The 15,930-nt window shown below is 39.0% G+C and overlaps 2 protein-coding genes across 2 annotated transcripts; one reads left to right on the top strand and one right to left on the bottom strand.

The window, feature by feature from the left end:
• Nucleotides 1–621: 621 nt before the first annotated feature.
• Nucleotides 622–6,959, bottom strand: sirt3 (sirtuin 3). Its single transcript, XM_080034681.1, has 8 exons — nucleotides 6,519–6,959; nucleotides 6,386–6,440; nucleotides 5,793–5,972; nucleotides 5,449–5,681; nucleotides 5,217–5,317; nucleotides 4,563–4,724; nucleotides 3,384–3,593; nucleotides 622–1,475 (listed from the first exon to the last, which is right to left on the bottom strand). Exons 1-8 carry the CDS (start codon nucleotides 6,583–6,585, stop codon nucleotides 1,452–1,454), a joined length of 1,032 nt encoding a protein of 343 aa, XP_079890807.1. The 5' UTR covers nucleotides 6,586–6,959; the 3' UTR covers nucleotides 622–1,451.
• Nucleotides 6,960–7,020: 61 nt separating this feature from the next.
• psmd13 (proteasome 26S subunit, non-ATPase 13) lies at nucleotides 7,021–12,730 on the top strand. Its single transcript, XM_080025207.1, has 13 exons — nucleotides 7,021–7,211; nucleotides 8,005–8,083; nucleotides 8,171–8,205; nucleotides 8,314–8,369; nucleotides 8,458–8,501; nucleotides 8,919–9,005; nucleotides 9,760–9,931; nucleotides 10,040–10,119; nucleotides 10,208–10,333; nucleotides 11,141–11,203; nucleotides 11,457–11,537; nucleotides 11,742–11,858; nucleotides 12,408–12,730. Exons 1-13 carry the CDS (start codon nucleotides 7,111–7,113, stop codon nucleotides 12,501–12,503), a joined length of 1,137 nt encoding a protein of 378 aa, XP_079881333.1. The 5' UTR covers nucleotides 7,021–7,110; the 3' UTR covers nucleotides 12,504–12,730.
• The last annotated feature ends 3,200 nt before the right edge of the window (nucleotides 12,731–15,930 follow it).

Raw genomic sequence — 15,930 nt, 5'->3', positions numbered from 1 at the left:
AATCTGACTAATAAAAATAAACTACGTAAAATAATTAGTGACTGTAGCATCACAAGCTGTGGAATGACTTCCAAAATTACAATTAAAGGATACCAAACAATATCATACTCATAGCAGCCGATTAAACGTGCTTATGACTATGCTCGTCATTACTTTATCTATAAACAAACATGGGGAAATATGTATTGGGTGTATTTGAAGTGAGTGGGGAAATATGCAACTGATATAACTGATCTTATTTACAAAATATAATTAGAAAACAACGAACACTTAATCTAGAATTCAAACAATCTTTGAATCTTTGTCACACTAAATATTGTCCTCTGGCTCCTTCTACTGGTTATTTTGTATAGCCTATGATCAAAATACAATACATTTGACGTGAAGGTACCACTTGGTCATCTTACTATCACCAAATCCAAGGAAAAGACCAACAGAGAAAGTATCCACTTACACGTTTTGTGTGTATCACAGCCTGATATATCTTTTTGGTCTGAGTCATAGAGCTCTATTAAAAACACATTGAGTCACACTGTTGCAATAGGTGTTGTGTTCCTTCATTAACATGAACAAACACTGTAGTTTATTTTGACCCAACTCCACATACACAGTCCTGCTGCCCCAAATATTCACTAGAACACCAAATTTGGAATCATCAGCTGCTGCAAATAGTCCCCAATAAATGTCCAACCGTTTAAGTAATGTTTGATGACAGTGAGCAGTTATAAAAAAGTTATGAGCCTTAAAAAAATAATTAAAAAAATAACATAACATAAATTATGTATTTTTGAAGATTAACACATGTGCAACAGTATTTAATGTAAAACCACATTCAGAATATAACTTTAGCTTTTTTTTATAGAAATAAAAATGGAACAGATCACAACACATTGATTAAAAACTTCAAATGTTGAAATAACATTCTTAATTTCCTGCATTGACTGTTCTATTTTTAATCTCCAAGTTTTTTTATTTTATTCTCCGAGCAGTGATTTAAGATATATTTAACTGATTCTTTAATCAAACAAAGGCCATCATCAAGGTTTAGCCTTGCACTCAAAAGCAGGATTTTGACACAAGAAGTTAAAGGATAATAAATAAAATATAAAATTGCACACCTTTCTTTATATGTTAACATGGTCAATCAGCTGCATCAAAAAGGGAAATTCTGCAACTACTTTAGTCACATAACCACAGAACGTCACTTACCTGCGTTCTACTAATGTTAGATCGAGACACATTCCTGTTACGCTGATTTCCAGTGTAACAGTTCCTTGTTTTTCGGTCTGTGAGTCTCATTGACATAATTAACAATCCCAACATAAGCACTTACAATAAACACCCAGTTATACAGAGTGAAAAAAGTCAGCTGGAGTCTTGTAGAGTTGGTGTTTTTCTTAACCGAATAATATAATAAATAACCAAACCTCCAGCTTGATGTAGCTAAATGCTCACTCTTCTGTCTTTGTTGGAGCCTGCAGATAAAAGTAAACACAATTACATAACAGATCCATCTAAAGCTTCTGCTGGTAGAAATGTCATCACAAGAAAACACTACAGTCATATGAAAAAGTTTGGGAACCCCTCTCAGCCGGCATTATAATTGACTCTGCTTTCACAAAAAAAATATAAAAGTGGTATGTCTTTAATTTACCAGGAACAGCTAAGTACTGGGATGTTTTCCAAACAAAGATTTTTTGAAAAGCAGTATTTGGTTGTATGAAATAAAATAAAATGTGAAAAACTGGCTGTGCAAAAATATAGGAACCCTTGTGGTTTTGTTGATTTTAATGCCTGTGACAGCATGTAAAACTGATGACTTTAAACACAAAGTTGGTTGGATTATGTTGTTAAGCCTTGAATCTCATAGAAATGTCTGTTTAATCATGAGAAAATGTATTTTAGGTGCCTAAATGCAAGTTGCACTTCTCTTTGACTCTCTGCTGAAGTGAGACAGAATGGGATCATCAAAACAGCTCCCAAAAGATCTGAAAAACAAAGATTGTTCATTGTCATGGTTTAGGGGAAGGCTGCAAGAAGCTTTCCCAAAGATTTCAATTGTCAATTTCGACTGTAGGGAACGTTGTCAGGAAATGGAAGGACACAGGCATAGTGGCAGTTAAACCCAGGCATGGCAGACCAAGAACAAAACAGGAGCGGCATAGGTGGAGGATTGTGAGAATGGTTGCACACAACCCACAGATCACCTCCAAAGACCTGCAAGAACATCTGGCTGCAGATTGTGTATCTGTACATCGTTCAACAATTCAGCGCAATTTGCACCAAAACATCTGCTTTTTATAAAGACCAAATAACTTAATTTTTGTCTCATCAGTCCAAAGCATTTTCTTCCAATATGAAGCTGGCTTGTCTAAATGAGCTTTTGCATACTCCATGCAACTGTATCTGTGGCGTGGGCGCAGAAAGGGCTTCCTTCTCATCACCCGGCCATACAGATGTTTTGGTGCAAATTGCACTGAATTGTAGAACCATGAACAGATACACAATCTGCAGCCAGATGTTCTTGCAGATCTTTGGAGGTGATCTTTGGGTTGTGTGCAACCATTCTCACAATCCGCCGCATATGCCGCTCTTGTACTTTTCTTGGTCTGCTAGACCTGGGTTTAACTGCAACTGTGCCTGTGTCCTTCCATTCCCTGACAACGTTCCTTACAGTAGAAATTGACAATTGAAACCTTTGGGAAAGCTTCTTGTAGCCTTCCCCTAAACCATGACAATGAATAATCTTTGTTTTTAAGATCTTTTGGGAGCTGTTTTGATGATCGCATTCTGTCTCACTTCTGCAGAGAGTCAAAGAGAAGTAGAACTTGCATTTAGGCACCTAAAATACCTTTTATCATGATTAAACAGACCTTTATATGAGGTTCAAGGCTTAACAACATAATCCAACCAGTTTTGTGTTTAAAGTCCTCAGTTTTACATGCTGTTACATGCATTAAAATCAGCAAGACCACAAGGGTTCCTATATTTTTGCACAGCCAGTTTTTCACATTGTATTTTATTTCATACAACCAAATACTGCTTTTCAAAAAATCTTTGTTTGGAAAACATCCCAGTACTTAGCTGTTCCTGGTAAATTAAAGACATACCACTTTTATATTTTTTTTGTGAAAGCAGAGTCAATTATAATGCCGGCTGAGAGGGGTTCCCAAACTTTTTCATATGACTGTATTATATTAGAATGAATCACCAAAACCCAATTGTGCCTTGCATGTACAGAAGTCCCACTATTACAGTAGTTACTGAGAGGAGAACTGCACTCTTGATGACACAAACTACCCATAGGCTCATGGTTTCTATGATGAATACGAGTTTTTATATACATGTGAGCTGGTAACCCAAAAACCAAAACACACACTCACTTTCTGAGCCTCGGCCTCCATCAAGGCATTCAGCTCCTGAGTCCAGCCGAGGGCATGGACCAGGGCCTGCACACCACTGACCACGTCCCCCTGCTGCACCACATCATGAGGCCGGCGGCGCCAGGCGAACGGCCCCACCACGTCCCTGTTGATGAGCAGACGGGGGACTGAGCCGCGCACAGCTCCTGCCAGACTGGCAAAGGGCTCCACCTGCAGGGCAAAGAGTCACAACAACAGCAGCATTTAAAGCAGGTGAAATTGTTGTTGTAAGGTGCTATACACATAAACCTGCCTTGTTAATAGATTTTAATGGGTATTTTGCTAAATTTAGAAAGATTTCAGTTAAAGCTGGGGTGGAGGATTTGGGGAGAAAATGGCAGTTGGGATAGAGATTCGAATCCAAATACCTCAACCGCTCCACTTGTTCTCTTTGGTCCCTTGCCTATGGTCCCTCCCTGACACGCTCTACACCAACAAAGTCGTGCCAAAGTGAATGGACAGTCCCAACAGCCAATAAGAACAGAGAATCGGAGCCTCGCTCTGATTGGTCGAAGTGTACAGCTCATGTTAACTTTGACCAATCAGAAATCACATACCCCAGCTTTAAGATGGAGACAGGGACACCGGTGAAGACAAAGATCAAACCAGGATTAAACAACAGTAATTTAAGTTGAATGTGTAATGTTGTGTGTGTTTGTGTTACTTTAGTCATTCAGTATAAGAACTTCAGTGGTAAGACTCAAGATACTGTACCAAAATGAATGAATAATTATTACAAGTGACAGACCCTGATCCAGCTGCTTGAAGCTTGTGATATCACAAAAGAATGTGTATTTCTAACATGTCATCAACTAAACTTTAAATTAACTGTATTTTCATTTCAGTGGCAAGAATGGTAACACAGACTTATATTGTAAAAATGTTTATACTTTAACTGTTACTGTTGTATTCTGGTGGGGGAATTCCTGTGATAGAACATAACTGCAACGCCCCTGGTTGAGTTTAGGTTGCAGACCTTTTCCTGCATGTCATACCCTTCCCTTCGCCCCCTCCTGTCAATTTTCAGCAGACATAGGACAGAATCAGTTACCCGCCCATTTTACCATCCCCACCTCATGTTATCTTCACCCTAACGTATAGTTTGACATGATGTGGTTTGAAGACACAGGTGGCTCTCACCTCCAGGGAAGTGCCCATGACGATCAGGAGGTCTCCCAGTGGGAAGTCTGTGAGGTACTTGAAGAAGTGATGTGGAAGCTCCTCCCCAAAAAACACAATGTCAGGCTTGACCACGCCTTTACAAGTGGGGCACTTTGGGACCGTCCCGCTCATCACATCTGGCTGATGAGACATGAAACAACATGTACAGCTGAAACACAGTATTTAGTTTTTATCTATAATGCGCTCAATTATGTGACTATTAATTACAAAGAATGAAAGCAAGTGAATACTAATTTTCGATAAATTGTAGACACCAAATGCTTGATAAATGACTGGAACAACATTTCTTCATGTCAAAATCTTCATTAATGAGTCTTCTGCATTTGACCAACCAATTAATTACTGCCAACTCTGGTTATATTAGCATAAACCGGCAGCTTTCTAAAAAACTAAAATTCCCAGGCATATACACCATTCACCTCCAAACTAGGAGGTACAACATAAAATGTCCAGATACAACTTTTAAGTGATTGATAGTTTGGTAAATTTGATTTTTAAATGCTGAAGTAAAAAGACCTAACATGAAAACATAATCCTACGGGTTTTTTTATTTTGGGGGATGTTCTCAGTGTTTACCAAATATCAAATATTAGTTTTTGGTTTTTGACTCACTCGTAGCTCCTCTCCTTCATATTTCCTCAGGCAGGACGTGCAGGTGGCGGTGGCAAACGTACCATGAGCCTCCACCAACTTCTCAGGAGGAATCCCAGCCACTTGATGTAGATACACACACAGTCCACAAGTGAGGGGAAAAGTATTATGGCTTAAAGAGACAACCTCCATTATGTATTGTAATTGTATTCATCACATCAAAAACAAAAGAAGCAAAGACACAAATACTTACACCTTTCCAGCCCATCGATGTTCTGCGTGTACATCCTGAGGAGTTGACCCTTCTTGTGAAGCAGACTAACAAAATAGTGGGTCAGGTTGGGCTGATAATTTCCTGGATACAGCTCTTTGGCCAGGGTGAAGAAGGGATTAGGGTTGTGATGGAAAAAGCCGATCTCGAATATGGCCTCAGCATAAGGCAAGTTGTACTGTTGCAGGTTGTCATAGAGACCGCTTCCTGGAGACCTGTGAGGATATAAACTGTTGATAAATACCAGAACTGACCCTTTTATATAATACATGCAGGGGGTGTGTGTAGAGCCCTGAATAAAGGAAAACAACTTTCAATCTTTTTACCTGAAATCTGGGATGCCACTGGGGGTGCTGATCCCTGCACCAGCCATCACCACCACCCTCTTGTACTGCTTCTCCCTGATGTTCTTGGCAATGTTCTCCAGGGTCTGCTGCTCCGCCGATTCACCGCCAACACCATAGAAATGCCCTCGAGTCCCATTCCACCAGGGAGAGTTTGTTTGTCTGCATGGAGACCCACATCAATGCGATTTAGCATAAGGGCCACACAGAGACTCACTCTGAACACCGGTATCCACACAACTCCGCTGAAATATTTAGTAGTTTCCAATTTAGATTAAAAAAAATGTATAGAACTTCAAAGCAACACCAAATATATTCCTGTGTCCCATTATTTTAGTACTTCACTAAAGCTGTAAGATAAATGTTATATAATTGGGTATTGGACTGTTGAATAAATATCACAAACTGTTGTTTTCCCATAATAAAGCTGCAACCATCTCCAAGTAACCTGTCTGTAAAAATACATTGTTTCATGCGCACAGCTATACAAACAACAGCTCGGTGAGATCCTCATTTATTAAGTCAACCACGAAGAGCACTGATTAAAAGTCAGGATCCCTGGTGGTGAAGTATACCTGCAGAAAGCTGCTGCTGCACCTCGACCTGGACACAAACTCCTTTGACTAAAGCCTAAAAAAAAATGATTTCGTCACAATTCTGTTTCATAAAACACTTAACATTGCAGCTCAGTCTGTGTAGGTCACTAACCAAAGCTTGCAGAGAGCGTGCTTCTTGTTCTCAAACACAGATATGAACAAAATCTGACAGGTGACATTATCGAGCAGCTCACTGAAGGAGCCACAACACAGGCACTGAACTGCTTCTACGCCCTGCCAACACTTTTTACATACAATCAGATTGAAAAATTTAACTAATGACTGTTTGCCTGCAGCTGAAATGTGTTGTTGTCGTCCTTTGACCTCCTTCTGAAGCGGACAGGATTACCGTAATGTATGACAGATGAGAGGAGTACCGTAATCTACCACCAACAAACAGCTCGGTTGTTTGCTGCCATTGGTGGCACCTACTTTGTTTAATTGAACGTCGTTGGTTGTTGGTAAACAGCCCAAGCAAAAATTATCACAACTTGTAGAGCGGACAATACACAATATATTCAACAATTTTACTGTAACCGCTGTAACCCCATTTTTAGCTATCGTTGCTAGCTTTAGAAACGCCTCCTTGATTTCCCGTCATCCTTTGCGTCAAGCAGTAAAGCAGCAGGCTACTTGACGTTAGCCGAAAATTTAACAACACTCATCAACCCAGAACTAAAACTGATCTTCAGTTTGTAGCTACAATGAAAGATGTCAGCGGGTACCTCAAACAGCAGCAGAGCAACAGCTCTACGCCGGAGATGGCGGCAGAGTGGCACGCGATGGAGGAGTTCTACAACAAAAGGTAAAAAGCACAAGTCAGCCAGCTAACTTCGTAACGCTACGCTAGATAGCGTTAGCTAGCCCATTCATTGGCAATGAGGGCTGAGTCATGCACGGAGCTAGCTTTAGCCGCTAGTTTGTTCTCTAAAATCAGAGCGGAAACTTGGTTCTTAATATTGTTTTCTGGACAGTTAAATGAAGTTAGAAAAATATAAATCAATTGTTTGACTTTTGAACTAAACTACATACATTTAGAATAGAAGAAGACAAAGGTGTGTCACAAGTTTCTCATGTCTCAAGTTGTCCGAGTTGTTCGTTAGCGTGGATGCTACGGATGAGTCTAAGGACACTGCACCATAGAAATAGTAAACAAAACAAAAACATTTACTTGGTTGGACAAACGGCAAGAAGACCAGACTATTTAGTAAAGTTAGGGTTGACAAAAAATAACATGAACAGTCTTTTTATAATGTAAAGTATCTAATTAAAAGTTTAAACCTCTTGCTTCAGAACATTGGAATATAAAAGGTGATAGTTTTAAACGTCTGTTTACGTTCACCTGAATCATCATATGTGACCATTTATCACTATCAACACCAACCACCCTTTGTTTTCACCGGATTGTACGTTAATTCATTCAGTTGTATCTAAAAATGTCTGTGTTCATTTCCTGGCTAAAACTACAAGCTGTTACTTCGGAGGAATTGTTTATCTGTATGATTTATTTTTTGGCAGACGACTGCAGTGAGTCAGTATATTGAAGATGAACTGATGACAATAACAAACATTGTGTTTCCCTTTTTTTTAATTGACAGATTGTGGCATCAGTTGACTCTGAAGCTGACAGACTTTGTTAAGGATCCTTGCTTCAAAACAGGAGATGGCCTCATACAGGTAACAGCACTGCTTTTTAATTTTTTTAACAAGATAAACATTTATCTTTTTCTGTGATCTGACAGTGTTTTTTTCTCTTTCCTCAAGCTCTATGACAATTTCCTCAGTGACTTCGACCACAGGTGAGATCAAAGTGGTTCAGTCTACCGATTTTACTCCTGCCAGTTCAGTATACTCTGCTTTTTTCCCTGTTTGGATTATAATTTAAAATGTTTTACCTTTTTTATCAGAATCAACCCATTGTCCCTCATGGAGATTATACTGTACGTTGCCAGACAGATGCTAGGTAAGAACAACAGGAAGCAGCAGATACTATTTATTTTCTTCTTTCTTTCAGGGTTTACAAAATATGTGTTTTTTTTTTTTGTTTCCAGATCCTAAAGATGCAATCACTTTTCTTGAGAAGACCAAGGAAAAGGTAAGTAGATTGATACAAGCATCCCAAATATTGAACCATACACTCCAGTGTACCGTGTATTAGATACAACTAAACGAAGGTGCTGCTGTCTAATACGGTAGCCACTCAACAAGAGATTATAATGTTCAGTTTGTGTTTAGATGTTGTTTTTACAGAGAGATATCTTCAATACTCTGTGCTTCCCATTTATATTAATTAGGGTCAGCTAAACAATAGGAACACCTCACTGTCTCACTCAGTACCGTTCAACAGCAGTTATATAAACACCTAAAAACTTTATTGCTGGACTTTTGTATCAGTCAGACTGCATTCGTTTCAGTAAGGTGTAGTTCATACACTGGTAACTGATTGTAAATTATGTAAGTGTATAAACTCTATATTTGAAATTAAACTATAGTATGTTTCTGTGTGGTTCAGGTGAAAAGCAGCGATGAAGCCGCCATTCTCTGCAAGACATCTATTGGCAGGCTTAAACTGGAGATCAATGATCTTCCTGCCACAAAGGTAAAGGCTCCTTAACAACACTCAGCTCTCTCCCCATTTTAAAGCTGCTGACGCAAAATTTGCCTCACACCTCGTTCAGAACGTCAAGCTGCTGGTAACATTCACACACAATGTGTCTGTAACACCAACAGCTCTGACACAAATCAGCAGTAATGCACTCCAACTGAAACATGATTCCATTTGTTACTGAAATAACTTATAGCAACAATACATACCTCAGGTATGTACCAGGTAACCTGGTACGGTAGATTGCTGTGCTGTTTTTAATATATAATGTGGGGAAAAACAACTTTGCCCAGAGTTGTGAATGACTTTGGGGTGACTTTACATTCTCATAAAACATGATGGGAACCTTGGTGTTCAAAACTCAAAAACGCCAAATGCAGGGAAAAAAAAAAAAACAAAGGCAATGAAAACTTCACTTTTTTGTATTACTGTATCAATCCACATTTTGTGAGTTGAAAACCATTTGAACAATTTCACAAACTGTACAGACCATTTTCCATTTGAATAATTGAAAGATGTCACTGGTCCATATTTGTCGATGTTGTCATAAAAAGTGTTTTTTTTTTTCAGGTTTCATTTAGATCAATGCATTCAGCCATGCAGTGTGGTCTAGAGAGTAGGTTAAATAGCAACACATTAAGCCCTGGACAGAGCTTCCTATCAAGGTTGGGGAGGGGGCATTGATGCTGATGTAACGTGTAAATTAGAAGGAAGGTGCAACTTTTTTGCCTTGTCTTTTCCCCACCAGAAACTCATCGAAGAGGTTGAGGAAATGTTGAATAACTTGCCCGGGGTGACGTCTGTCCACGGCCGGTTTTATGACCTCTCTAGCAAATATTATCGCATTGTAGGGAACCACGCCTCCTACTATAAGGATGCTTTGCGCTACCTCGGATGCGTGGACATCAAAGACCTCCCAGGTGAGCAAATGCATGATGGGAAACAAACCAAGATTGACCTGATGTAGGGCTGATTAGAGGCAGAATGCCTTTCATATCAATGATTCATTGTGCTTGTTTGCTCCACAGAGACAGAGAAGCAGGAGAGGGCATTCACACTGGGACTGGCTGGACTCTTAGGGGAAGGCGTTTACAACTTTGGAGAACTGGTGAGATTTCCCTGAACACACTGGGCATCTCGTGTTGTTTATTAAAGCGTTTTGATGATGACCACGTCTGCTTATGGTGTCTTCGCAGCTGATGCATCCTGTGCTGGAGTCTCTGAGGAACACAGACAAACAGTGGCTCATTGATACACTATACGCCTTCAATCAAGGCAATGTGGAAAAATTCCAGGGCTTCAAGTCCGCCTGGGGCCAACAGGTGATTAATAACATTGCTCAACACATACCAAGACTTTAATGTTAGGACTGATCAGCATGAGAGTGCGGTCCAGCGAGGTCAATAGGCACAAGTGTTATTTATATGTTTAACAGTTAAGCATTTAAAATAAAATAAAACTTTCAATAATGCAGATGGGACAAATGAGACTCCAGAAAAAAGCTGCTCCCAGTCCCAGCTAAGAAGTAGTCTGTTTCCATTATTTGCATTAAGTCACATTAACCATGTTTTGGCTGTAGATTACTATTTAGCGTACAGGATAAAATAAACTAATATGAAAGACAATATGCTTTTTACAAAAATGTTGAACTACTACTTTTAAAGGAATTACAAACACAAACTTAGTGGATGCTGCTTTACCAGTCATTCCAAAGGAGTTCAGTTGTGTTGAAAACTGCTGACTCTAAAGCATTAGCATTAATGTTTTTGCACTAAATTAATAATTCAAATTAATTAATAAAACATTTTTCATGGCAACTTTAGCTCTGTTACTTACTGGGTATCTAATGAGTCAGTAGCAGATCTGAACAAAGGAATCAAGTTTACACCTTTTTTAAACCTAAAACCCTAAAAAAAAAATCCCAACACCATATAGTGTTATTTACTATTTGAAAGCCCAGCTGATGCTGTGCCAATAGTAATCGAGTAAAATTAGAGAAATCTCAACATTCAACTTCCATCGGAAAGTTCAGCTTTTAGATTTGAACATCTGGAACCTGCTCACTGGAACAGTCGCTTGAATATGATAACAGTTGTTTTTAACTGTCTGATTTCTCTCTCTGTTTTTAGCCCGACCTTGCAGCTCATGAAGCCAAACTAATGCAGAAGATCCAACTGCTCTGCGTGATGGAGGTGAGACGACCCTGAATACTCACAAACCTTTTGTAAATTAATACATTTTATTGGAATAGCTGGGATTAGTGCATTTAATCAAAAGTGAAGTAAATTCAAAAAGTTTTAGTGTTTAACTCCTTTTGCAGATGACCCATGTTCAAACCATCCTGATCAACGTGGAAGTTCCAAAATTAAGCCATTATGTTAACAATTTAACCCAGGGACATTTTATGAATATTTGATCACTTCAAATATCTCTCTTACCTTCCAGATGACTTTCACTCGTCCAGCAAACCACAGACAGCTCACTTTCACAGAGATCGCTAAGAGCGCCAAGCTCCCTGTGAATGAGGTCAGTTGGAATAAGTGTATTCAGCATCATCAATACATTACAATATAAGCCTTAGTTTGGTCAACTTTGAGTTTCTTGATTTTTAACTTGTTGTAATGTCTTTGCAGAGCCAATCCAAGAGTAGTTTCACATTTTATTTGTAAAAATGCTTGAAGTTGTGTCTGTATGAAAATGGTGAAGTAATGCAGCGTTTGTCTCCTGTAGGTGGAGCTGCTGGTGATGAAGGCTCTGTCTGTGGGGCTGATCAAAGGGAATATTGACGAGGTGGACCAGAAGGTGCAGATGACCTGGGTGCAGCCCAGAGTGCTGGACCTGCAGCAGGTGAGGCCTCATTTGGTTTTATATTTATATTGCAACCTAAGAGATCATATTTGTTTCAGCAATTTCTTGTTTACCTCAACACCTGAATCCCACTGAAGGAATTTATCCTAAATGTTTGATGTATTTACTCCTGGAGGAAACTGACCAAATGTAGTTATTCAGCACCGGAGCTGCCATTTCACAATGGCGCTCAACGATGCTAAGGGTTTGGTTGTCAATCGTCCATCTAACAAATCTCTTAGACGTAGGCTGTCGTTGAACAATGTAAAATGTAATGAGTCGTTTTGACTGAAACAATCCTGTAAATTCCGTCACAAATCGAATATATTAAACTCATCGAGTTAGTTGTTTTGGATAAGGACCTCCAGTATTTTGAAACGGGCAGCTGAAAGGTAAAGCTCCCAAGAGTAATTCAAGCAGGGAGCCAGAAACTACAATTGATTTCCCATGTTTAAAACAAAACAAAATGAAGGAAGAGAAATAGTGAGACCACCAGACAACATAATCTGAATTAAGATGATTTCACACCTGATTGTTCCTGTGTTTCAGATCAAAGGTATGAAGGAGCGTTTGGACTTCTGGTGCAGCGATGTAAAGAACATGGCTGTGCTGGTGGAGCAGCAGGCACACGACATCCTCACCTAAAACATTTCCCCTTAGGCCACAGAGGGAAACCTCACTTCTTCACTTCTCTTTTGTATTTTTTTCTTTCTATTGGATGTTTATTCTTCTTTTACAGTCACTGTTTATTGCCAACCTGTAAATTACAGTGTGGTATTTTACAAATAAACAATTGGTTGTAATGTTATTATCCTCATTATATGGACAAAAGGTGTTGTCTAAAACATAAATAAAAAAACAAAAACAAGTCATATTCAGTTTCCCTATTATTATTGTTATTATTATTAGTGTGTTATTTGGTTTTTGTATGTACTTTTTTTTCTCAGGGTAGGTCAGTGGAAAGTGCACAAATAATTTTTAAATCTGAAAGTGGAGGTATTAGTTTCATTTGATAAAGCTTAGCATCAGTGTCAGTTCAACCCTATCACAAAAATGTATTTACAAAAAGTGAATGTTTAAGATCGTGTCTTAAGTTGTATCTAGCCATCCCATAGTTTTGATTAAATGTGTAAACCTTTTTAACACTTTCCATGCCACTTTCTACTTCTTCTCCAATATATTATCTGGTAGCATTAGTTACTCTACAGATTAAGATTATGCACACAAAATGTATGAGTAAATAAACTGCCCAACAGTTAATACAGTACAGGTACAGCGGAAATTATAAATTTATTAATACATTTGACAGAAAATGTATCTGCAACTATTAAGGGTAGAAATAATTTTTTTAAATAAAAACATTTGATGGTTACTGTCTGCTTCTCACGTAAAGATTTGCTGCTTTTCCTTTGAATGGTGTGAATAACACATTTTTATAATTATGTTGAGCTTTGGACTCTGGCTCATTGTGATAGTAGAATTTGTAAACCAAAACATCTCAGGACATTATCATCTTTTTATAAAATCTGAAATTCAAAAGCATTTTTCTCTATTATACCCCTCACCCCAAGTTCCGTATTTATGGCCTAAATAGACCATCATAGGTTAACTCACCATCTCTTGAGAAAAAAACAAGTTACTCTTTTTTAAATTATTGAGTTGTTTACTGATAATTGGTTTGTATTTGAATCAGACTGTACCTTAAGTATTTCCATCTTGTGTGACTCAAAGGGAACCATTTTTAGTATTCTTCTACATTATTCAGATGGCTTTGTATAATAGGATTTTATATGTAAAATGCATGTTAAGCTTGTGAAATATGAAAATGCTCAATATATGAAGAGCACTCAACAATTATGAGCTTACAGGAAAAGTACAGTGGAAGAAGTGCTTGTGACATGAACCCATGAAAAATAAATCTCGGTGGATTAACATTAAATATGAAAGTTTTCTGACGTTAGCAGGCATTTGTGGCACAATTGGATGTACTTATGAACTTCTTTGTAATAGTATAGTATAGGCCTGGGAGTATGCCCATCCTGTCTACATGTGTTTTTTGAATCTGGAAAAGGCGTATGACCGGGTTCCCAGGGAGATACTGTGGGCTGGGGTCCCTTCTCAGGTCAATCCAATCTCTACGCTCAAAGTGAGAGCTGTGTCCAGGTGCTCTGCATTCTCTCCTGTCCGGTGGGGGTTAGCCTCTGCCAGGGCTGCACTTTGTCATCAATCCTGTTTGTGATATTCATGGATAGGATATCAAGGCGTGGTCGTGGTGGGGAGGGGTTGCAGTTCGGTGGGCTAGGTATCTCATTGCTGCTGTTTGCTGATGATGTGGTCCTAAAGGCATCATCGGTCTATGGCTGTCAGCTCTCACTATATCGGTTTGCAGCCGAGCGTGTAGTGGCTGGTATGAAGATCAGCAGCTCTAAATCTGAGGCCATGGTTCTCAGCTACCGATGGATTGTCTAGTCTTGGGTAGGTAATGAGTCCTTAGTTAGGGTTTGCAAGGACATTGGGGTCTTGTTCGCCAGTGAGGGGAGAATGGTGCAGGAGATAGACTAGACAATTGGACCAGCGGGGGCGGTATTGTACTCCCTTTACCAAACCGTTGTGACAAGAAGAGGCACGAACAAAATCGACCAGTATATAAAGAGCTGAGCAATAAGGCAAAGCTCTTTATACAAGTCGATGGCGTCTCCCTTATAGATCAACCTCGTCATCCACAAGGAACTCGGAGTAGAGCCGCTGCTCCTTTGCGTAGAAAGGAGCTAGTTGAGGTGGTTCGGTCATCTGGTAAGAATGCCCCCTGTTCACGGCACATTTTGCTGGTAGGAAATCCCTGGAAAGACACAGGACTAGATCGAGAGATTACTGTAGATCTCCACATAGAAATAAATAGATAATTATAAATAAGATTGTTCCAGATCAATTTCCCGTCACTCAATTCATAGCTTTATTGAGTAAAAATGTTCAGCCCTAAATGATATCTTGTTAGAAAGGAAAAGATCCCCAAAGAAAATATTGATATTTTGAAAGTCAATACCATGACAGACCATGTGGTCACTGTCCCTTGATGGGCCTCCCGATGGATTTCACCCACTGTATTTAATGATCATGAGCTGGAGAAAGATGCTACTGTTCTTCTTTTCCAAAGAACTGACACCAACCTCTGAGGTTTACTGTTCAGTTTATTTAAGTGAAGGAGGAATCATTCAGATCCTTTAGTAAAAATACAAACAATTAAAAACTCCCCTACGAGTACACGTCTTTCATTTCAAATCCTTCTAAGGTGTATGTACATAAGTATGATGAGCAAAATGTACTTCAAAGTATCAAAAGTAAAGGTAAAAAATGCCTCCTGTGACATATATAAGCATCAATGCGTTTGCAGCATTCCACTTTGTACATACAGTTGGCTAAATTAGTCAAAGTGTGTTAATCTGAGGGGTTGTGAGATGATCAATAGAAGAGGAAAGAATAAGAAACTTAGTTCTTATAAACATATAAGATTCATGTATTGATGTCTTTCTGTTATTTGATAAATTAAACTCTCAGAAGGTTATATCATTTTTTTGTTTTTTGTTTTTTAAAGCCACACCTCTCCTTGTAATCTAATCAATATGTTTAGTTTCTATGACAGTGCTTGATTTGCTGTAGTCACGTTCCACTCAGCTGTTTAAAAGAGCCTGGACTCTGGTTTTGTGTGTTCTTCTTCTGCATGCATCACAGAAGATGCAGCAAATGTACCAATGAACCAGTTTACCTTTAGTCTGTCTGCTGTTTCCGCTGTTACATACTTATAATATAAATAATGCAGGTTTATCTCATCTGGCCTTCTTTGACACCATTCCCCGCAGATGGTGTGTTAAAAGAAGGAAAGGTTTCCAATAGCATCATGTTCCAGGTATTGATAGGAAAATGATTCACCACACGGTCCAACCACTTGTGTTTGGTTGTCAGACTGTGATGAAGCTTCGATGTTGTGGCACCACGCCATCAGACAGACGGTTGTAGGTCAGTCTGGGTCTCTGTGCTCTTCTGTGAACCTCACTCAAGTGACATACAGTCCTTC

The sequence above is a fragment of the Ammodytes marinus genome (genome assembly GCF_949987685.1).
Source record: "Ammodytes marinus genome assembly, chromosome: 1".
NCBI classification, from domain to species: domain Eukaryota; kingdom Metazoa; phylum Chordata; class Actinopteri; order Uranoscopiformes; family Ammodytidae; genus Ammodytes; species Ammodytes marinus.
This window is presented reverse-complemented; position numbering and strand designations above follow the sequence as displayed.